The following is a 24,906-nucleotide window of genomic DNA, read 5'->3' as shown; positions in this document are numbered from 1 at the left end:
AGCATGAACCTTTTGCCAAAGACTCTAGTCTGCACGTACAGGGATACTTTCCTTACAAAGTCATTCTGTGTTAGGATCATATGGCCATTATGGCACTGCTTAAGATGCAGCCCTCTCTGAGGCTCTCAAAGCAAGTTTTTGTTCTGTACTCAATTTAAATATAGATTTACATTTGCTCCCTTTATGTCTCTGAACTCATAAGAACCTCATATGTATTAATATATCCATGTACTAATGCCAAAATCCAAATAGTCACACAAAGCATATGGCCTCTTTGTTATCAGTAAGGTTGCTAATAGTCGAATTTGAAATGTATCTCATGATCTCAGCACTTAACTAATTAAGCTGGATTTTATATTTGAACTGGATTGATAGATGATTTTCAATTACTCAATTCATACATCAGGTTTGAAGTCTAGTACTATCTTTATGCCCAAGCTAGACAGAGACATCACAGGAAAGAAAAACTACAGACCAATATTTACATTGGACATAATCACAAAAATCTCTTACAAAGTACTAGCTAATTAAATCCAGTGCTATTTAAAGTATAATGGACCATGATGAAGTAAGGCTTATCCCAGAAATGCCAGAACATTTAATGTCTGAAAATCAAATCAATTAACGTAATATACTAGTAGAATAAAGGCAAGAGACTATATTAACAGCTTAGTAGATGTATTAAAGAGTATTTGACAAAATTCAACATATATTTTTAATAAAAATTCTTAGCAAACTAAGAATAGAAGAAAACTTCCTCAATCTGAAGAAGTTCACCTATTAAAAAAATATACAGCCAAGACCATACTTAATAGTGAAAGAGCAAATGATTTCTACCTGAAGTCAGAAATACTCTCATTACTTTTACTCATTACTGTACTCCAGGTCTTAGTTAGTGCTATAAGGCAAGGAAGAGAAACAAATGTAGATTGGAAAGAAAGAAGTAAAACTATCTTTGTTCATATATTGCATAATTGCTTAAGTAGAAATTATATAAGATATAATATATAAAACTAATAATTTAATGTCACAATACAGTATAAATAAAAATAAACTATTTCTACATATTAGCAACAGAAAATGAAATTAAAAATAGAACACTGTTCATAATAGCATATAAAAGTAGAAGACATAGTATATTTAAAAACAGATGTGCAAAATCTGGTATACTAAAAAGTGCAAAAATTGCTTAGGAAAATCAAGTAATATCAAAATAAAAATGTTGATAGACTTAATATTGTTGAGATGGCAGATCTTGTGAAATTGATCTGTAGATTCAATGCATCCTGGTCAAATACCCAACAGGCTTTTTACAGAAGTAGAAAAACTGATTATAAAATTTATATACCATTTGATTTTAAGACTTACTCTACAGCTACAATAATCATTGCTAATGCAATAAGTAAAAACACACAAGAATTTTAATGGGATAGGATAGCTTCCTGCAAAAAATATACATTCATATTGTCAATTGATTTTTAACAAAGGTGCCATGGTAATTCAATAAAGAAAGGATATGTATTCTAATAAATAGTACTGGGATAACTGAATATTCAGCTGGAAAAAAAAACTAGTCTTGAAATTTTACTCACCTTATGACCAAAAATGAATTCAAAATGGATAATGTTACCCTCATCTGATCACTATACATTGTATATATCAAAACACCACTATGTACTGCATAAATATGTACAATTACCATGTATCATGTATCAAGTAAAAAAATAAGTAAAAAATGGATGATGAATTGAAAAAATATAGGAGCCCAAATCGTAAAACTTTTAGAAGACAATAAAGTAGAATATCTTTGTGATATTATTAAGAAAATATTTTAAATATGACATAAAAACATAAATGATAAAAGAAAAAAATGTTAAGTTGGGTTAAATTGGACTTCATCAAAATTAAAATTTTTGTTGAAAGATTATATTAAACATATAAAAAATACAAAAAGTCAAGTCACAGATTACAAAACATGTATCTGACAATGAACTTGTAACCTGAATATACAGAAAATGTTTATAATGCAATAATGGAAGGCCAAATCAACAAAAACACATGGGCAAAAGAGTTGAACAGACACTTCATAAAAGAAGATATAGGAGAAGCCAAAAAGCACTTGAAAAGATCCTCAATCCCTTGCTCATTAGGACTATGAAAAATTAGAACCACCGTTAGATATCACTGTACACCCGCCAGAATAGCTAAAATTAAGGTTCGATAATAACAGGTGCTGATACTAATGTGGAGAAACTGGAATCTTCACATAATTCTGAAAATGCAAAAATATGACAGCTGCTTTGTAAAACAACTAGCCATTTAAAATGTATACTAAATATACATTTATCACACAAACCAGCAATCCCACTTCTTGGTGTGTTACCAAGAGAAATGAAAGATTGTTTCCACACAAAAGCTTGCATCTGTATACAGATAGTAGTTTTATTCACAATAGCCCCAAATTGAAAGCAACCGAAATATCCTTACACTGGTACATGGATAAGCAAATTATAGCATGCCACACATACAATGGAATATTACTGTGGTAGTCAGAATCCAGTCAGGACAGAGGAACTACTCAGTAATTTTAATAGGGAATTTTTGCTAAAAAGGATCCCCAACTGATAACAGAAGGTTAACAGGGAATAAAAGAGAATGCTAAAAATACCCTAGGACTGAAGTACAGTTCCTAAGGGAGGAACAAACTTGGAAAGGATCTTCCTCAAGGCTGTGAATCAGGTGTCTCTGGAGAGTGTATGTCCGCTACCTACTGGATGGTAAAGAAATTTGCCGGGTTGTGTAGGTCAGGGCTTGTCAGCAACCTTTGATTGAGGCTGGCATGGCAGGAATTGCAGGCTGAGACCAGGAATGAGAGGAACTTTTCTTCCAGGGAGCTGGCGGACCAGAGAAGCATACCTTGTGAGAAGGACATCACAGGCAAGGTTGACAACAGAAGTTACTGGTTGGGAGTGTAACTGCATGTCCGTCATGTATGTCACTGCAAAGTGTGCCATGGGAGCAAAAGGAGTAGCTCATCACATCCAGTAAAAGTCCTTTTCTCCTAAAGTATATTTAAAGTGCATTTTACTGGTAAAACTTAATATTTTGCCAGCTGAGAAAGGAATGTTGACAGGGTTCAGCTCTAGTATCATAAAGCAGAGAAATTAAGGGAGAATTTGAAACTGAGAAGCCCAGTCTATCACTTTGACTATTCAGCTTCCACATGCACCTTACTATGCGCATTTGGATAACTGTACAGCAATAAAGCAACTCTATATCTCTGCCTGACAACATATAAGAGGTACCATCCCAAAAGTCATTGTGTTTGTTGCCAGCTGTCTTAATTACTCTTCGAATTCAGTCATGGACCAATTGAATATTCTTTTGCCTAAAGACTAAACGGCAAAGTTTTCTTTCAACAACTTCTATGTAAAAGATTAATGAGGACAGCGCGCTGCCACGCCGACGCTGACCCCGCTCTGCACGTCAGCCCGCCCGCGCCCACCAGGGCCACAGTTCAGCAGCTGGATGGAAGGTGGCGCCTGGTGGAGAGCAAAGGCTTTGATGAATGCATGAAGGAGCTAGGAGTGGGAATAGCTTTGCGAAAAATGGGCGCAATGGCCAAACCAGACTGTATCATCACTTCTGATGGCGAAAACCTCACCATAAAAACTGAGAGCACTTTGAAAACAACACACTTTTCTTGTACCCTGGGAGAGAAGTTTGAAGAAACCACAGCTGATGGCAGAAAAACTCAGACTGTCTGCAACTTTACAGATGGTGCATTGGTTCAGCATCAGGAGTGGGATGGGAAGGAAAGCACAATAACAAGAAAATTGAAAGATGGGAAACTAGTGGTGGACTGTGTCATGAACAATGTCTCCTATACTCAGATCTATGAAAAAGTAGAATAAAAATTCCATCATCACTTTGGACAGGAATTAACTAAGAGAATGACCAAGCTCAGTTCAGTGAGCAAATCTCCATACTGTTTCTTTTTTTTTTTTTTTTTCATTACTGTGTTCAATTATCTTTATCACAAACATTTTACATGTAGCTATTTCAAAGTGTGTTGGATTAATTAGGATCATCCCTTGGTTAATAAAGAAATGTGTTTGTGCAAAAAAAAAAAAAAAAAGATTAATAAGAAAAAGAGAGAAGAAAATGGTTAGCATATACAAATAAACACACAGGTATAACACTGATATGGTTTGGCTGTGTCCCCACCTGCATCTCATCTTGAATTCCCATGTGTTGAACTTGATGGGAGGTAATTGAATCATGGGGGCAAGTCTTTCCCATGCTGTTCTCGTGAGAGTAAATAAGTCTCGTGAGATCTGATGGTTTTAAAGAGAGGCATTCCCCTGCATAAGCTCTCTCATTTTTTGCCTGACGCCATCCATGTAAGACGTGACTTTTTCCTCCTTGCCTTTTGCCATGATTTGGAGGCTTCCCCAGCCACATGGAACTGTAAGTCCAATTAAACCTCTTTCTTTTGTAAATTGCTCATTCTGGGGTATGTGTTTATCAGCACCGTGAAAAACAACTAATACAACACATAGAAAATGGGTAAAGACACTAGTCTTCATTTCTGTAATTGGTCATGAGACTAAAGTTTACATCTATGACCTTTTCCTTTCACTACACATTCTAAGTCTCCCTTGCCATCAAACAAAACCTCAGCTAGTTGGAATTCTTTTCCTTGTGGAGTGTTGTAAACCTTCATTTCCAAGGGGTCTGAGTCTTTAATAGCCATTCATTTATTTGGTGGCTTTAATATTCCACTAAAATTTACTAAAAGGAAGGAAATGCTGTGAGCAGCCCCAGAGAATCCCATGTGTTTCAAAATAGCTATCTCTGTCTCCATTGTGGAGTAGCAATCCAATTTTCTCTGCTAAACAGGATCAATTACTCAAGTCAGTATAATAACCCTTTAATTTACTTGTTGGTTCAGTAGCATGAAGAACCCAAAATGGTTGGGCGACAGTCTCAATTTCTAGTTCAATGGAACCATTATTTTATCCTTGATGGAAGCATCTCCTTCTTGGAGACCAAGACCTCCAAAATACCAGAGTCTTAGTTGCCAGAACAAGACTCCAACATTCTGTGAGTAGGTTATTTGGGAAAACAGTGAGAGGACCTGCCCATTTGTGGTTCTATCCAATTATTTCTGGACTCGTGTATTCCGGCTATGGGGAAATTGCACTGTATAACAGAATTTAATTAAAAGAATATAATCAATCATGTAAGACAAAATTTCATGCTTTGAGGGTGTTGTCTCCAATTTATTATGTAACTGAGTCTTCAGAAGGAATTGAATCTTTCATGTAGGCCTGTTGCTTCCAGGTAATGGAGTAAGACAAGTTAATTTTATGGTCATGAGCCCATTGCTATACTTCCTTTGAATTGCTTAATCATAAGAGGCTGTGGAGAAGAGAGAATGCTTATACACTGTTGGTGGGAATACATTAGTTCAGCTACTGTGGAAAGCAATTTGGAGATTTATCAAAGAACTTAAAACAGAACCTACTGTTTGACCAGTAATCCCGTAAATGGGTATATCTCCAAAAGAAAAAAAAAAAAAAAACCAGTTCTACCAAAAAGGCATATGCACTCATTTGTATGTTCATCACAGCACTATTCACAATAGCGAAGGCACAGAATCAACCTAGGTACCCACCAACGATGGATTGATAAAGAAAATGTGGTACATACATACCATGGAATACGACACAGCCCTAAAGAACAAAATCATGTATTTGCAGCAATGTGGATATAACTGGAGGCCTCAGCATCGGACAGTATATCCACATAACGAACTTGCACATGAATCCCCTGAATCAAAAATAAAAGTTAAAATTATAAAAATAAACAAAATAAAAATACAAAAATGTGGCATGCTTATTTTATAATATTCAAATTTAATTCAAATTATATAAACAGTTAGAGAGTAAAAATAGAAAGCTCCTCTTATATCCCCCCATCTCCTTCTAACTCCATGGACAAAATTACTGTTAACATTTTATTTTTCCAAGTTTTTTACTATGTAGATAAAGATATAATTTTACATAATTTGTATATGTATTATATCTACACACACACAACTTTTTAGACCCAAATTGAATCATATGCTATGTTCAGTAGCTTGCTTTACTTACTGAACAGTATATCAAATACATCTTTCCAAGTGAGTTCATATAAATCCTTTCATTTTATATTTTATTATAATAAATAAATATATTTAGTATTTTGAGGAATCTTCCTCCTTTTTTTCATAGGGGCTGCACCATTTTAAATTCCCACCAACAGCACAAAAGGGTTCCCTTTTTCCCCACATTCTTGCCAATTTTTTTTTTAAAAGTCATCCTAAAAGGTGTAAGGTGATAGTGCAATTTTGATTTTCATTTCCTTGATAATTACTGAAGTTGAGGACATTTTTATCTACCTGTTGGCCATTTGTATGCCCTCTTTGGAGAAGTATGTTCTTTCTCAATATTTTAAACATGTTATTTGGGTTTTTTTTCTGTTTTTGAATTGAAGGAATTCCTTCAACTGATAGTTTAGATATTAATCCCTTATCTCCTATATGGTTCACAAATATTTTCTCCCATTCTGTAGGTTGAATTTTTAGCCGTTAATTGCTATTTTTTAAATATGCAGGAACTCTTTTTTAGTATGATGTAGTCTCACTTTTTTGTTTTTGCTTTAGCTGCCTGTGCTTTTGGTGTCATAGCCAAGAAATCATTGCCAAGACCAGGGTCATGAAGCTTTTCCCAGGTTTTCTTCTAGAAATTTTACAGTTTCTGGTCTTACAGCTAAGTCTTTAATTCATTTTGAGTTGATTTTTGTGGATGGTTTAAGATAAGGGTTAAATTTCTTTTCTTTCTTTCTTTTATTTTTGTTTCTTTTTGAACAGAGTATCCCTCTGTCACCCAGGCTGGTGTGCAGTGGTGCAATCATGGCTCACTGCAACTTCTGCCTCCTGAGCTCAAGCGATCCTCCCACCTCAGCCCCCTGAGTAGCTGGAACTACAGGCCGTACCACCATGCCCAACTAAGTTGTGTATTTTTGGTAAAGATGGGGTTTTGCTATGTAGCCCAGACTGGTCTCTAACTCCTGGGATCAAGCAATCTGCCCACCTCGGCCTCCTAAACTGTTGGGATTACAGGCATACGCCACGGCACCCATACAGGGTTTAATTTTATTCTTAAGCATGTGGATATCCAGTTTTCCCAACACCATATGTATAACAGACTATTCTCTGCCAATTGTATATTTTGGCACCATTGTTGAAGATCCATTGCCTGTATGTATGGTTTCATTTCTAGGCCCTCTATTTTGTTGCATTGGCCTATTTGTCTTTCCTAATGCCAATACCATACTATTTTAATAGCTGTAGGTTTGTAATATATATTGAAATCAGAAAGTGTTATGCCTCCAGCTTTGTTCTTTTTTCTCATGATTTTTTAGTTATTCTTGGTCCTTTGTGCTTCCATTTTAGTATTAATTTTTCTGTTTCTGTAAAAATGCCATTAGGATTTTGACAGAGATTGTATCAAATCTGTAAATAACTTTGGATAGTATAGATATTTTAAAAATATCATGTCATTCAATCTATGAACACAAGATGTCATTCCTTTTATTTGTGTCTTCTTTAATTTCTTTTATCAATGTTTTGTAGCTTTGAGTGTACAAGTCTTTTATCTTCTTAGGTTTATATTTAATTGTCTTATTATTTTGGATGCTATAGCAAATGAGATTATTTTATTAATTTTCTTTTCAGATAGTTCATTGTTAGTATAGAGAAATACAGCTGATGTTTTATGTAGATTTTGTAATTTGCAACTTTCTGAATTCATTTATTAGTTCTAAAAGGTTTTCAGTATAATCTTTGGCGTTTTATACTATATAATTATGTCATCTGCAAACAGAGATAATTTTACTTCTTTTCTAATTTGGAAGCTTTTTATTTCTTTTCCTCGCCTAATTGCTCTGGCTAGGACTTCTACTGCTATATTGAATAGAAGAGGAGAGTGGGCATCCTTTTCTTGTTCCCAATATTAGAGGAATAGCTTTCAGTTTTTCACCACTGAGTATGATGTTAGCTGTGGATCTTTCATATACTTTTCATTATAATTCTTTATTTTGTTGAAGTAATTTCCTTCTATCCTGAGTTTATTGAAAGTTTTTACGCTGAAAACAATGCTTACTTTTGTCACATGGTTTTTCTGCATCTATTGAGATGATCATGTGATTTCTCTTCTTTGTTCTATCGGTATGGTTTATCACATTAATTGATTTTTGTATGTTGAACCATCCTTGCATCCCAGGGATAAATGTCACTTGGTCACAGTGTATGGTCCCTTAAATATGTTACTGAATTCAGTTTGCTATTGTATGGTTGAGGAGCTTTACATCAATGTTTGTCAGCAACATTGGCCTGCAGCTTTTCTTTCTTGTATTGTTTCTGTCTGGATTGGTATTAGAGTAATACTGGTCTGATATTAGTTTAGAAGTGTTTCCTTCCCTCTGATTTTTGGAAAAGATTGAGAAGGATTGGCATTAGTTATTCTTTAAACAGTTGGTAGAATTAATCAGTGAAGCCATCTGGTTCTGTTTTTTGTTGTTGTTGTCGTTGTTAAAACAGTTTTGATTTACTGATTCAATTTCTTTATTTGTAATAGGTCTGTACAGACTTTTTATTTCTTCATGACTCATTCTTGGTAGGTTGTATGTTTGTTGAAACTTATCCATTCCTTCTAAGTTATGCAGTTTATTGGTGTGTAATTGTTCACAGTAGTTTCATGATCTTTCTGTATTTCTGTGGCATCAGTTTTAAAGTCTCCTCTTTCACTTACATTTTATTTGTCTTCGTGCTCCCTTTTTCTTCTTTTAGTAAGTCTAGCTAAAGTTTTATCAGTTGGGTTGTCTTTTCAGAAAACCAACGGTTAGTGCCTCGAGCAGCCCCCAGAGAAATCAGAAAATTGAACATGTAGCATAGTTCTTATCTTATCTTACCCAGGGAGAAGCTGGGAGCTGGAGGTTTCTCCCTAATCATAGTGCTGTGCCAGGGGCAGGGATTATGGCAAGAGGCTGTCTTGAACCTTCCTACTGGCTTCAATGTGGCAGTTTTAAGCTTGCCTGGGCTACAGAAACCTCTCAACTAGTCTCTGGATTTCTTACGAAGGAAATTGGTCTGTGTATTGTTGAATCTGTGTGTTCATGAGGAGGGTCTAGGGCTTCCTATTGTGCCCTCTTGCTGACATCCCATCAGACTGTGATTTCAGTTAAGAGGCAAAGACCAGTATGTGCCATTTTATTTCTTAAGCACTCTAGTGCACTCAGAATCTATCCCACACCACAGTACTTGAAGATATTATGGACCAGTTGGGTTTCCAAGGCACATGCTTCAATTGCTACTACAGGTTTAGCTTGATTAACTGTGAGGTTACTGTGCTATAAATTATCAACCATTATCAGCTGGGCATGGTGGCTCATGCCTGTAGTCCCAGCACTTTGGGAAGCTGAAGCAGGCAGATCACCTTAGGTCAAGAGTTTGAGATTAGCCTGGACAACATGGTGAAACTCCATTCTACTAAAAATACAATAATTAGCCGGGTGTGCTGGCAGAGACACAACAAAAAAAGAGAATTTTAGACCCATATCCCTGATGAACATTGATGCAAAAATCCTCAATAAAATACTGGCAAGCCAAATCCAGCAGCACATCAAAAAGCTTATCCACCATGATCAAGTGGGTTTCGTCCCTGGGATGCAAGGCTGGTTCAACATATGCAAATCAATAAACGTAATCCAGCATATAAACAGAACCAAAGACAAAAACCACATGATTATCTCAATAGATGCAGAAAACGCTTTTGACAAAATTCAGCAGCCCTTCATGCTAAAAACTCAATAAATTCGGTATTGATGGAACGTATCTCAAAATAATAAGAGCTATTTATAAGAAACCCACAGCCAATATAATACTGAATGGGCAAAAACTGGAAGCATTCCCTTTGAAAACTGGCACAAGACAGGGATGCCCTCTCTCACCACTCCTATTCAAATAGTGTTGGAAGTTCTGGCTAGGGCAATCAGGCAAGAGAAAGAAATAAGGGTATTCAGTTAGGAAAAGAAGAAGTCAAATTGTCCCTGTTTGCAGATGACATGATTGTATATTTAGAAAACCCCATCGTCTCAGCCCAAAATCTCCTTAAGCTGATAAGAAACTTCAGCAAAGTCTCAGGATACAAAATTAATGTGTAAAAATCACAAGCCTTCTTATACACCAGTAACAGACAAACACAGAGCCAAATCAAATGAACTTCCATTCACAATTGCTTCAAAGAGAATAAAATACCTAGGAATCTAACTTACAAGGGATGTAAAGGACCTCTTCAAGGAGAACTACAAACCACTTCTCAGTGAAATAAAAGAGGACACAAACAAATGGAAGAACATTCCATGCTCATGGATAGGAAGACTCAATATCGTGAAAATGGCCATACTGCCCAAGGTAATTTATAGATTCAATGCCATCCCCATCAAGCTACCAATGAGTTTCTACAAGGCTACGGTAACCAAAACAGCATGGTACTGGTACCAAAACAGAGATATAGACCAATGGAACAGAACAGAGTCCTCAGAAATAATACCACACATCTACACCATCTGATCTTTGACAAACCTGACAAAAACAAGAAATGGGGACAAGATTCCCTATTTAATAAAGGGTGCTCGGAAAATTGGCTAGCCATAAGTAGAAAGCTGAAACTGGATCCTTTCCTTACTCCTTATACGAAAATTAATTCAAGATGGATTAGAGACGTAAATGTTAGACCTAATACCATAAAAACCCTAGAAGAAAACCTAGGTAATACCATTCAGGACATAGACATGGTTAAGGACTTCATGTCTAAAACACCAAAAGCAACCGCAACAAAAGCCAAAATTGACAAATGGGATCTAATTAAACTAAAGAGCTTCTGCACAGCAAAAGAAACTACCATCAGAGTGAACAGGCAACCTACAGAATGGGAGAAAACTTTTGCAATCTACTCATCTGACAAAGGGCTAATATCCAGAACCTACAAAGAACTCAAACAAATTTACAAGAAAAAAACAAACAACCCCATCAAAAAGTGGGCAAAGGATATCAATAGACATTTCTCAAAAGAAGACATTCATACAGCCAACAGACACATGAAAAAATGCTCATCATCACTGGCCATCAGAGAAATGCAAATCAAAACCACAATGAGATACCATCTCACACCAGTTAAAATGGCAATCATTAAAAAGTCAGGAAACAACAGGTGCTGGAGAGGATGTGGAGAAATAGGAACGCTTTTATACTGTTGGTGGGATTGTAAACTAGTTCAACCACTGTGGAAGACAGTATGGCGATTCCTTAAGGATCTAGAACTAGAAATACCATACGACCCAGCCATCGCATTACTGGGTATATACCCAAAGGATTATAAGTCATGCTGCTATAAAGACATATGCACACGTATGTTTATTGCGGCACTATTCACAATAGCAAAGACTTGGAATCAACCCAAATCTCCACCAGTGACAGACTGGATTAAGAAAATGTGGCACATATACACCATGGAATACTATGCAGCCATAAAAAAAGGATGAGTTCGTGTCCTTTGTAGGGACATGGGTGCAGCTGGAAACCATCATTCTCAGCAAACTATCGCAAGAACAGAAAACCAAACACCGCATGTTCTCACTCATAGGTGGGAACTGAACAATGAGGTCACTTGGACATGGGAACAGGAACATCACACACTAGGGTCTATTATGGGGAGGGGGGAATGGGGAGGGATGGCATTGGGAGTTATAACTGATGTAAATGACAAGTTGATGGTGCTGACGAGTTGATGGGTGCAGCACACCAACATGGCACATATATACACATGTAACAAACCTCCACATTGTGCACATGTACCCTAGAACTTAAAGTATAATAAAAATAAATAAATAAACACGTACCTTATTAATGTTAAAAAAAAAAAATTAGCCAGGTGTGGTGGTGCATGCCTGTAATCCCAGCTACTCGGGAGGCTGAGGCAGGCGAATTGCTTGAACCCAGGAAGTGGAGGCTTCAGTGAGCCAGGATTGTGCCAGTGCACTCCAGCCTGGGCAACAGAGTGTGGCCTTATCTTAAAAAACAAAACAAAACAAAACATAAACCAGCCATTATGAAAGATCTCAGTGTCAGCACACGGCTCTAGATCAAGGGCCAAATCTGTCCCATGATCCCATATTCAGGAGTCTATCATCTTGGACAGATCCCGGCACCAAATCTGAATCAGTAAGTTTTCAGCTAGAAAACAGAGAAGTCAGGAGATAGGACGGAGTTAAAAGAGAAAGCTAAAGAACAGTCTACGGTTGAGAAAAAGTGCCCAAAGAAGAGACAAACTTAGAAGCAAAACCTCCTTCCCACCGTTAAGATCCAGACCTTGTTGGAGAAAGCAAGACCTGCAGATTACTGTACGGCGAAGTTTGCTGGGCCCCCTCGTGCCAGGGCTCTTCTAAAGTCAGAAGCAAGCAAAGAAGACGCTGTGGGCCGGGATTGTCAATTGGTAATCCTATTGGAGATGATTTTAGCAACAACATTTGTTGGAAGGGTGAGTGTCATTGACTATTCCTCCTGCATGCCACAGGTAGTTCGGTTACTGCAGCAAAAGAAAAGGAAGTGCGAGAAAACTAGAGAAGCCCCATTGTCCTGTATCGTCCTCCAGCGCCCTCTACTGACAAAGCTTATCATGGTGCCATCTGAAAAAGGAGACGTGCTCCAGCAAATCTGGTGGATAAAGGATAGTCGTCCTCGGCAAGGAAAAGCAACAAGCTACAGATACATTCCGCAATATGGATGAATTTTAAAGGATTAGGCTAAATAAAAGTAGCCAGATGCAAGCGACTATAAACCGTATGTTTCCATTTTTATAAAATTCTAGAAAAGGCAAATCTATAGTGACAGACATGATTAATGGATGCCTGGAACCAGGTTAGGGGCAGAGATTAATGGCGAAGACGCACTTGAGAACTTTTTGAGATTATTAAAATGTCCTAAAGTTTGACTATGGTAGTGGCACAACTGCGCACAGTTTCTAAAACTTACCAAATTGTGCTTTTAAGATGGATGAATTTACTATTCATAAATTATAACTTGGTAAAGCCTCGAAAATAATTCCTAGTGCTTTTTCGTCTTCCCTAAGCTGCCTTATTTCTTTAAACTCTTTGGACTCATTAATTGCATTCTTAAAAATTTGCCATGGCTGTTAATCTTTTCATCTGTCAGATATGTTTACCAGCCCATGTGCTTTCTAATAAGGATTAACTCCAAGGCATCTACATGCCTCAACAGAGCCAATTTTTTTTTTTTTTTGCATAAACAATTTTAGAAATCAGACTCACTGATTAAATTCAGACTGCAGTTGCTACCGAAGGGTTACTTGTTTATCCTCTGAGAATACACCCGCAGCAATATCTTTCTGTAATCAGATGGCCTTTCAATGCTTTCCAGTGCAAAATGTTTATTTTGTTGATATTGCCTGCCTTTTCCATGTATATAAAACAAATCTTCTGGTTACTCATATTTTACTGAGAGCCTGAAGTGATAATTTACCATGACATATGCAACACACCTAGAGACTAGCATGGGCTTTGTTGGCTGTAAGAGTTCTAAATAAGAGAAAGGTCTCAACTATTTATTGGCCAGGCAAGACAATAACTGATGCCTAGGTGGAAAATTTAGGAAAAGTATTACCATCAGTCAGTTAAGATAAGGTCCAACTGATTATTTTTAGTTAACCAAATTTAGTCGTGGGACTTATTCTCTAGGTTACGCCTAGGCCAGATACAAAATAGATTCCTAATGTCTCCTAGCATTAGTGATTGTCCTATGGAAATAATTTAAGAAACTGAATAAGTGAGGAAGACAAAGGCTATATATTCATAGCTTGCTATAGCAAGAGAGTCAGCCACTATCACTTGCGTTTTGCCAGAGACTCAAATGCAGACAGGGAGTGGGAAAAAAAGGAAGATTTCATGTGTGCCTTGATTTGAGGCTGTTGCCATGGGGAAGCTGTAGCCATGCTAACTAGATTGGGACAGCCTATGTAATGTGACTGATGAGGGGTGCATATTTGGTATTGTCCCGATCATCCTAAATTGGAAGTGAAAACAAAAATTAGAAAGCTGACATTTATTAATCAATCCTGATCATTTCCAGCTGATCATTACAGAAGTTACTGTGTAGCTTCCTGAATTGTTACTAAAAATAGCAATCTGGTTTCCTGCCAGTCTGACTTATGGCTGGGTGACTTCCTAGGCTGTTTATTGTAGACAAGAGGTTGGTTTCCTAGAAAGGTTACTGTAGGTTCAGAATCAGAATGCTATTTAACAAAAAAATAATATATTATAGTGCTTAAGAGCACAGACTCTGGACTCTGGAATAAAACCCACTGGGTTCAAATACTGTTTTTTTCACTTAGTAGGTAAGGAACTTGAGGTAGTTTCTTAACATCTCTGTGCATTTGCTTCCTCATCTACAGAACTCGAATATAACCTACTATACAGACTATTATAAACGTTAATGAGTTAGTAAACTTAATTTCTTACAAGAGTGCCTGGAGAAATGCAACTGTTTGATAAATGCCAATTATCATTATGCCCTACTCATTGAATGATTTTACAAATTTAATTTAACTAAATGATAAAATGTTAAGAAGCCCAGGAGGGACTTCATGATGACTGACTGGAGGCACCGCTCAGCAGCCTCCTTCAAAATAAAGAACTTAAATAGTGAGTAGATAATTACATTTCAAATAGCATATCTGAGACATAATGCTGGAATTCAGCAGAGAAGTGACAGGAGGAAACACATGAGGTACCGAAGGAGAGGGAAGCAAGTCAAACAGCTTTGTCTGGAGAGGCCATATATGACAAGCCCACAGCTAACATCATACTGAATGGGAAAAAGCTGAAAGCCTTTCCCCTAAGAACTGCAACAAGATAAGGATGCTCATTTTCTGCACTCCTATTTCACATAATACTACGCCCAGCACATGAACCCAGGAACTTAAAATAAAAAGTAAAATTAAAAATTTTTTAAAACCCATAGTACTAGAAGTCCTAGCCAGAACAATAAGGCAAGAGAAGGAGGTAAAAGGCATTCATATTGTAAAGAGGATATCAAATTGGCCTTCTTTGTAGATGGCCATATTTAGAAAACCCTGAAGACTTCACCAAAAAGCACTTAGATCTGATCAATGAGTTTGGTAAAGTTGTAGGATACAAACTCAACAGACAAAAATTAGCAGCATTTCTATACACCAATAACAAACTAACTGAAAAAGAAATCAAGAGGGGAATCTCATAAACAATACCTATAAGAAACATAAAATTCCTAAGAATACATTTAACCAAGGAGGCAAAAGATCTCTACAAAGAAAACTAAAAAATACTGATGAAAAAAGTTAAAGAGGACACAAATAAATGAAAAGACACCTCATGCTCATGGGTTAAAAAGACTAATATTGTTAAAAATTACCATACAACCAAAGCAATCCATAGCTTAAATGCAATTCCTATCAAAATACCAATGACATTTTTCACAAAAATAGAAAAAAAAAATTCTAAAGTTTGTATGGAACCAAAAGAGAGCCCCAATAGCCAAAGCAATCCTGAGAGGAAAAAATGTAAAAACTGGAGGCATCACGTTACCAGACTTCAAAATATATTACAAGGCTATCATAACCAACGAACATAGTATTGGTATAAAAAACAGATGTATAGATGAATGGAACCAACTAGAGAACCAGAATTAAACTCATGTATTTAGAGCCAATTGATTTTCAATAAAGGTGCCAAGAACATACATTAGGAAAAGGACACCCTCTTCAATAAACTGTCCTGGGAAAACTGGATATTCATATTCGGAGGAATGAAACTAGACCCCTATCTCTGATCATATACAAAAGCCAACTCAAAATGATTAAAAATTTAAAGGTAACACATAGAAGAAAGCAAAGAAAAAACACTCCAGGACATAGGTCTACGTTAAGATTTATGACCAAAACCCCAAAAGCACAGACAGCAAAATCAAAAATAGACAAACGGGTCACATCTAAGTAAAAAGCTTCTGCATAGCAAAGGAACCAATCAACAAAGTGAAGAGATAACCTGTTGAATGGGAGAATATATTTGCAAACTATCCAACAAAGAAATAATATCCAGAATATTCAAGAAACTCAAACAACCCTACAAAAAAAATCCCATTAAAAAGTGGGCAAAGAATTTGAATACATCCTTAAAACAATATGTACAAATGGCCAACAGGTATATAAAAAAAATACTCAACATCACTGATCATCAAGGAAATTCAAATCAAAACCACAGTGTGATATAATCTTATCCCAGCTAGCATCATCATTATCAAAAAGACAAAAATAACAGATACTGGCAAAAATATAGAGAAAGGGATGTCTTACACACTGTCAGTGGGAATGTAAATTAGAACTGTTTTCCATAACAGTATGGAGGTTTCTCAAAAAACTAAAAATAGAATTACCATACAATCCAGGAATCCCACTACTGGGTATTTTTCCAAAGGAAAGAAAATCAGTATATCAGAGGAATATCGATGCCCTCATTTGTATTGCAGCACTATTAACAATAGCTATGGAATCAACCTAAGTGTCCATTAATGGCTGAATGGTTAAATAAAATGTGGTATATTTATACAATGGAATACTATTTGGTCATAAAGGGGAAAGAAAATCTGTTCTTTGCAGTAACACGGATGGAACTGGAGCTTATTATGTTGAGTAAAATAAACCAGACACAGATTGTATGGGCTTATTCATATATGGGAGCTAAAAAACATTGATATTATAAAGGTAGAGAGTATGGTAGTCACCAGAGTCTGGAAAGATTGGGGAATGCAGGGAATGAAGAGAGATTGATTAAAGGATACTAACATACGGTCAGATAGAATGAATAAGTTCTAATGTTCAATAGTAGAATAGGGTGGCTATAGTTGACAACAATGTATTACATATCTCGAAATAGCTAGAAATGAGGACTTGAAGTGCTCTTAACACATTGAAATAAATGCTCAGGGTGATGGATATCCTAAAAATCTTGACTTGATCATTAGGTATTTTTTGTGCATGTAAGAAAATATCACATGTGTCCCATAACTATGTAAAAATATTATGTATCAATTAAAATTTTTAAGTTAAAAAGGTTACAACTCATGTTATTTAGTTAAAATTGAAAATTAAAGCAATTTATTACTGGGGAAATGCTTATTCCTCCTTACTCAGTAAAAATACCTACACTGGACTAAAAAATAGTGGAAATAATGTAGAAAAGCAATGTGGCAACAAAGTAAAATGTGTTTATTTATTATTAAAAAACTTTCATGATGAATCAATGAATAGAACAAGTAGAGGTATCACTCCATTTGAAAATAATTATTTTCATCATTGATAGGCAAGGTATTACAGCAAAGAAACTGACACCAGGAGAGTATGAAATGCATGTCACTGATATGATCAGTTTTTAAAAATAAATAGGATCTTTAAAATACTAGAAACTTTATGATATCTTATAATGAGTGACCACATGCCACACAGAGGTTCTCTGGGAATCATGTCAACACTTAAAAGAATTGCTGGATTTAGGATGAATTATATATTTTTCTTCTAATAAAAGATAGGTTTTCTAAATGTGCTAATCCATTCTCTGATGATAAGTAGCTATTCAACACATATTTTTAAATGATTAAAACCTTTATTTTGTCCTTTAATGTCAGTTTGATATTTAACTAAGTGAACTGTAACTACTATCAATATGAAATCATGCAACACAGATAAAATCTTGAAAACATGTTGAGGATATTTCTATATATCCTCATATAATACTCTGGGCAAAAATTATATAACATAGTAAAAACTCTCATGTTTGCTTATTTTTTAAAAAATTTGGAAACAAAATGCTTCCACCTTCATAAAAATATTCCACATATTTTAAGATAAATTTGAACTTATTTTTCAAATTTAAAAATTCAGCACTTTTTAATTTGCTTACAAAACAACTGATTGACATCAGAGTATATGGTAATTTACTGGCTAAATATCAGGCAAGGCTTTTCTAAATTAGTGACTAGTATTTAAAACAAAGTGCCATAATTTTGTAAAAGTACCCAAGGGTGTACTTTTATTTTAAGGAATTTGTGTGTGTGAGGAAAGGAATAAAAGAGGATCTAAGAGAAAACATGGAGAAAGAATAGCCAGAGATGTAGCAATAAACACGTGTTAAATCACAGAAGCCTGAAAAGCAAATATGCTTCAGAGTGTGGTCAATGGTGCCAAATCATAAAATTAATTAATTAAGATAATAATTTTAAAAATGCTTTAGGTGTGGTAATTAGGAGTTGAGTAGTGATCCTAGTGAGGGAGTGGCGATGAGAACCTCCAACTCCTTCCTGTCATGAGCCCAGACTCTGGCTACTGTGGTTCACTCTCCATTCACTAAATATGCTTTGTGCTTTCAAGTTTCCATGCTTTTGCTTTTAATCATGCTGCTCCTTCAACCTGTAATTCTTTGCCACACATTCTTCTTGCCTATTGAAATTTAATTTATCCTTCAGGAATCATGAGAAATATCATTTTTATATAAGGGCGTCCCTTAGTTCTCTAAGTCCTTCTTTGTATTCCCATATACCTTGTTTGTAGTTAAGTTTGTAATACTTAACTCAGCCTGAGTTTCTTTATTATATCGTTGTATAAGTGATTTTACCCTCTAGATTGGGAGCTCCCTGAGGGCAGGATTATTTCTTATTTATCTATTCAGGTTTCTGCCCAACCTCACTCCTACCACATACCCCTCCTGCCCAATGTCTGACTCCATGACTTCTCTATTGTAGTCACTCTATAATGTTGAAGTTAATTTACTTGAAATTTCTGCAAGCAATTCAATAAGCATTCACCTAGGGCCTACATTATCTGGAACTATGAGGGGTTTGCAGTGTGGAAAACCTAAAAGAAAATTAATCTTGGCTCACGCCTGTAATCCCAGCACTTTAGGAGGCTGAGGTGGGAGGATCATGAGGTCAGGAGATCCAGACCATCCTGGCTAACACGGTGAAACCCCGTCTCTACTAAAAATACAAAAAATTAGCTGGGCGAGGTGGAGGCAGAGCTTGCAGTGAGCTGAGATCCGGCCACTGCACTCCAGCCTGGGTGACAGAGCGACACTCTGTCTCCAAAAAAAAAAAAAAAAATTAATCTATCTGAGAATAAACAAAAGTTGCACATGAAAAAACAGCTGAATGAGCATAGGAGTGAAGCACAATTAAGAGCTCTTTGCATCACGCAAACAGTCATTATCTTGCAGATCAGAAAGTTGAGGATGCCTTCATAATGGGAATCAGAGCTCATAAAAATTGAGTAGGATTTGGATAGAAGAATAAATCAAAGAGGGCATTTCATGTGAAGAGTAGATTCTGAGTAAATATTCTGAGGTCAAGGTTAAACTCTAGCGCATCAAGGAATAGATAAGTGATGGGCACGTCTCTGGAGATGGATTTTTTTTTTTTTTTTTTTTTTTTTTTTTGAGACGGAGTCTCGCTCTGTCTCCCAGGCTGGAGTGCAGTGGCGCGATCTCGGCTCACTGCAAGCTCCGCCTCCCGGGTTCCCGCCATTCTCCTGCCTCAGCCTCCCGAGTAGCTGGGACTACAGGCGCCCACAACCGCGCCCGGCTAATTTTTTGTATTTTTAGTAGAGACGGGGTTTCACCGTGGTCTCGATCTCCTGACCTTGTGATCCGCCCGCCTCGGCCTCCCAAAGTGCTGGGATTACAGGCGTGAGCCACCGCGCCCGGCTGGAGATGGATTTTTAAAGGTAAATGGTAGAAAATAAAGTCTTAAGTGATATAAGCCCTATGTATGGAGCCCTTGGAGTACCAAGATAAAGGACAAAAAGTTGGTTTGAAGACTAATGAGGAGCCAAAAACATTTCTAATGCATAAGAGCATATCTACACACTGGAGAAAAGATGGGGCTAGGAGGCCAATTAACAAGTAAGTTCTTATGATGACGGCATTGAGTCTGGTAATAGTTTCGTGGATCTATACTTATGTCCCAATTTATCTAGTTGTATACATTATATGTGTAGAGCTTTTTGTACATTATTCATACCTCAATTAAGTTTTTTAAAGTTACCTCATGACATATAAGCGAAACTAAAGAACATAATGTCAGACTTATTTCAGAGGATGAATATACAAGATTTGGCCAGATTAATTTTGGGAGCAAAAGAAAGGAACACAACCCTGGACGATCCTGCCACATTTTGCCTCTTCTCTGCAAATACAAATTTCTCTTCAAATCTCTAACTTCTACCCCAAGTGATCAATGTAAATCTTTTTCTCTCTATCATAGTTTTCAGGTAATCAAGGTAGGGGTGTGTGTGTGTGTGTGTGTGTGTGTGTGTGTAAGGGAAAGAGAGAGATTCCGAGTATGTGAAAAATCAAGAGGAACCTTAAGCTATGTTTAGTGATAGCCATTTTGATTTAACTTCCGAATCTCAAAATGCATCCATCTTTACATGCTGTTTGATTTACTGGTTCTGGGGGAACCATGCCCATCAGATTAGAGTATCTGCAGAAACACTCTGATGCCAAGGAATTCCCTTTAGAATAGAAAACTTTAACTTTGCCTGACACATAATTATTGTCACTGACCTATTGGTAGGAGTGTCCCAGATTTTTATAATTTATTCCCTAATGATTTAAAATCCAATATTTTTATTCTTAATTTCCCTACAAAGAAAAAACATCAGGTGACCAGTCAGCTACTATAAAATGTTTCTCAGTGAACTCAAAATATGAGGACTGATTTCTAACTTACTTATATTATAGTATTAAAATGCAGAATATACATTTTCTAAAAATGTATATTCAGTATTTTCATTGTTTTTAAATTTTAGCCACTTAATAACTTTCTTTGTCTCTAAAGTGAAGACATTATAGAAAGCCATAAGGACGCACAGTAAGTGGATAAATCAGACCTGTTCTTTGTTCAAAGTACCATAATTTTATCAGCAAATATACAGATAAGGCTGACAATGACCCATACAATAATTCTGGGATGTAGAGTAGAATTAATATTTTATTCAGTTGAGAATTATATTTTACATTGGAGAAGAGAAAATGAGTTTTTACTCATTATATTCTGATATATCATCTACATAAAATAATAATTATTGACAATAAAATCCATTTTTCCATAGTCCACATGATAAATATTTTCTGTTGATTGTCCATTAGGTATTACTAAAATAATTATAAAGAGCAGTATTTTATATTTTTACAAAGTTTTTTTCAAAATATAATTCTGAGGGATTTTTAAAAAGAGTTATAGACCTAAAATATAAAAGACATTTTATTGTATTCTTTTGATTACAAGCCTCTAGTGATGAAACTCCAGAAAACATCATTATATTATGTGAGTGAATAGAAAACCAGAGTTTTAAATTTGGTGTAAACAAAAGTAAGAAACAGAGAAAACCTAACCAAAATATGTTTCTAAAACAATGCATTGGCCAGGCGCAGTGGCTCATGCCTGGAATCCCAACACTTTGGGAGGCCGAGAAAAGCGGATCACCTGAGGTCAGGAGTTCAAGACCAGCCTGACCAACATGGTGAAACCCCGTCTCTACTAAAAATACAAAATTAACCGGGCATGGTGGCTCACGCCTGTAATCCCAACTACTCAGGAGCCTGAGGCAGAAGAATTGCTTGAACCCGGGAGGTGGAGGTTGCAGTGAGCTGAGATTGCACCACTGCACTCCAGCCTGGGCAACAAGAGTGAAACTTTGTCTCAAAAAAAAAAAATGCACTTTGAATTAACTATTGTAGGCTTTTCTCCAAAATTGTCTACTTGGAGTATGCTGTGGCTAAAGACCTTTAGAAACTTCTAGAAGAAAAGAGAGTTAACTTTATTATTCCTTAAAACTCATATTTTTTCTGCAACTGAAATATTTTAATGTTATAGTTGCCAAATTATAATAACTATATAATAAATTCAGGTGATTAATAAACTCAAATAAATATATAGCCACTTAAGAGTAGATAATGAGTTTGTAAATTTAAATAAATTTAAAGCTTAAGTAAATAAATGGAGAGCCTCCATGGAGCTCACCGAAAATGAAGACGTTAGTTTCTATGAGAGATGTTTGAGTGAAGACAAAATAGATATTTACCATGAAGAATATTCACACTGTGTGTGGAGGCTTTGCAACCAAATCTTACAATGTTAGACATGCACGTAAAACTCTTAAAACTAGATACAGTATTAGGATAAGTGTGTGATTAAGAGTAATAGCCTCTTGAGAAATTTGTCATACCAAGATTGGAATAGTATCTAGAATATGTTGAAATGAACATAAAATGTTATCCAATACAATTATTAAGAACACCTATAGATGTTTCATATTATTATCCTCTCTAAAAGGATGAGTAGATATTTCTTTTTTTTTTTTTTCCTTGAGACAGAGTCTTGCTCTGTTGCCCAGGCTGGAGTGCAGTGGCAAGATCTCAACTCACTGCAAGCTCCACCTTGAATGCAAGGTTCAAGTGATTCTCCTGCATCAGCCTTGTGAGTAGCTGAGATTACAGGTGCGCACCACCACACCCAGCTAATTTTTGTATTTTTAATAGAGATAGGATTTCACCATGTTGGTCAGGCTTGTCCCGAACTCCTGACCTCGTGGTCCGCCTGCCTCAGCCTCCACAAGTGCTGGGATTACAGGCATAAGCCACTGCGCCCAGCCTGATATTTCTAAAAATATGCATTGGTGACCTTATCTGGAAAGGGTTACTAAGCTAGCAAAAGCATTCTTCAAACTCACTGTGTTTGTGTGCAGTTTTTAAAATGTTAACATTTAAAATGCCTAAAGAGTAATTCATTTTAAGCATCACATTGATCCAATAGGATATGATTTAAAACTTGTTTATTTTTTTCCTGGAGGAAAAGATACCATAAGAAAATGTCTTTTTAATTTTGGAAATGGAAAATTATATGTACTGACCATAAATTTTACATCACCATAGGAAAATTCATGCAGATAAAGCTTTCCTGCCCTAGGAATTCACACAGATATTTTCAGACAAGCCCTGTGTGCACAATCCATGATATTTTTTTCTCACTTGATGTGACCTACAGTGAGTGTGCTAGTGTTCAGGAGATGGCACAGGATGATTTGAAGAAGACTTTCTTCCCTTTTGTATACAGGGAAGTTATAGGGAGAAAATTGGAAACATTCTGCTTTAGAATCTCAGTTAAATTTCTTTACAATTTATGTCTCTGCAGAGAAGCCAGGAATGGCAAAGGAAAATCACTCCTTAGCAGCTGAGTTTATCCTCATAGGATTTACCAATTATCCAGAGCTGAAGATGCTTCTGTTTGTGGTGTTCTCTGCCATCTATCTGGTCACCATGGTGGGGAATCTTGGTCTGGTGGCATTAATTTATGTAGAGCGCCATCTTCACACACCAATGTACATCTTTCTGGGCAACCTGGCTCTGATGGATTCCTGCTGTTCCTGTGCTGTTACCCCCAAGATGTTAGAGAATTTCTTTTCTGAGGATAGAATTATTTCCCTGTATGAATGTATGGCACAATTTTATTTTCTCTGTCTTGCTGAAACCACAGACTGCTTTCTTCTGGCGGCAATGGCCTATGACCGCTATGTGGCCATATGCCACCCACTGCAGTACCACATCATGATGTCCAAGACACTCTGCATTCAGATGACTGCAGGGGCCTTCATAGCTGGAAACCTGCATTCCATGATTCATGGAGGGCTTCTGATAAGGTTAACTTTCTGCAGGTCTAATAAAATTGACCACTTTTTTTGTGATATTCTTCCACTGTATAGACTCTCCTGTACTGATCCTTCTATTAATGAACTAATGATATATATTTTTTCAATACCAATTCAAATCTTTACCATTGCTACTGTCTTGATCTCTTATCTATGCATCCTTTTGACTATTTTCAAAATGAAATCCAAGGAGGGAAGAGGTAAAGCATTTTCTACCTGTGCATCCCACTTTCTCTCTGTCTCAATATTTTACATTTGTCTTCTCATGTATATTCGACCATTTGAAGAAGCAGATAAAGATATACCGGTGGCAATATTCTATACAATAGTAATCCCATTACTAAACCCTTTTATTTATAGTCTGAGAAATAAGGAGGTGATAAATGTTCTTAAAAAAATGATGAGGAATTATAACATTCTTGAACAAACTTGTTCTATAGCAAATTGATTTTTAAATGTATTAAAATGCTTTCATAAACAGGGAACACAGAAAAATTAATATGTTATTTTACACAAAATGTAAGCCTTTAAATCATTAGGCTATGTTTGTTTAAAAAATATATCAATGGAATTTCAAAATTGTTTGAAAAATCTTTATCCAAATTCCACAACCAGAATGAATCAGGGGAAACTCACTGGTAACTGTTATTACTACCTTTCACGACTCTCATGGAATTGTCAGAGAGTATTATCCTAAACCTCAATTAATCAACATAGCATGAAAGTTAAATGTTTAAATATGTAGAAGAGTCTTTTCTGATTAATGTTTCCTAGTTAATGGAAGACATTATATCCAATCATACGTAGAGTGTTTGAAACATTTCAAATTTCCTGGCAGAAAAGTGAAATGGTAGTTTTATTTCAGAAAACTGACCTGACAGACACCTATGTATTACTTTAGAGTGGAAAAGACTAGAAGCAAACTAACTGCAGTAATTTATATCTAAGGTAATGAAGTTTTATTTAGATAAGATTCCAAGAATGAAAAAAATAG

The 24,906-nt window shown here is 36.0% G+C and overlaps 1 protein-coding gene and 1 pseudogene across 1 annotated transcript; both read left to right on the top strand.

Annotated features, from left to right (window-relative positions):
• The first annotated feature begins 3,440 nt into the window (after positions 1-3,440).
• LOC114676189 (fatty acid-binding protein 5 pseudogene) lies at positions 3,441-4,124 on the top strand (annotated as a pseudogene).
• A 19,285-nt stretch (positions 4,125-23,409) lies between these two features.
• On the top strand, positions 23,410-24,360 carry OR5K4 (olfactory receptor family 5 subfamily K member 4). The gene has a single exon (XM_002808314.4). The coding sequence runs from the start codon at positions 23,410-23,412 to the stop codon at positions 24,358-24,360; it is 951 nt and encodes a 316-aa protein (XP_002808360.4).
• Positions 24,361-24,906: the final 546 nt, after the last annotated feature.

Source organism: Macaca mulatta, chromosome 2, assembly GCF_049350105.2.
Source record: "Macaca mulatta isolate MMU2019108-1 chromosome 2, T2T-MMU8v2.0, whole genome shotgun sequence".
Taxonomy (NCBI): domain Eukaryota; kingdom Metazoa; phylum Chordata; class Mammalia; order Primates; family Cercopithecidae; genus Macaca; species Macaca mulatta.
Note: the sequence above shows the minus strand (reverse complement) of the source record. Positions and strands in the feature narration are given on the sequence as shown.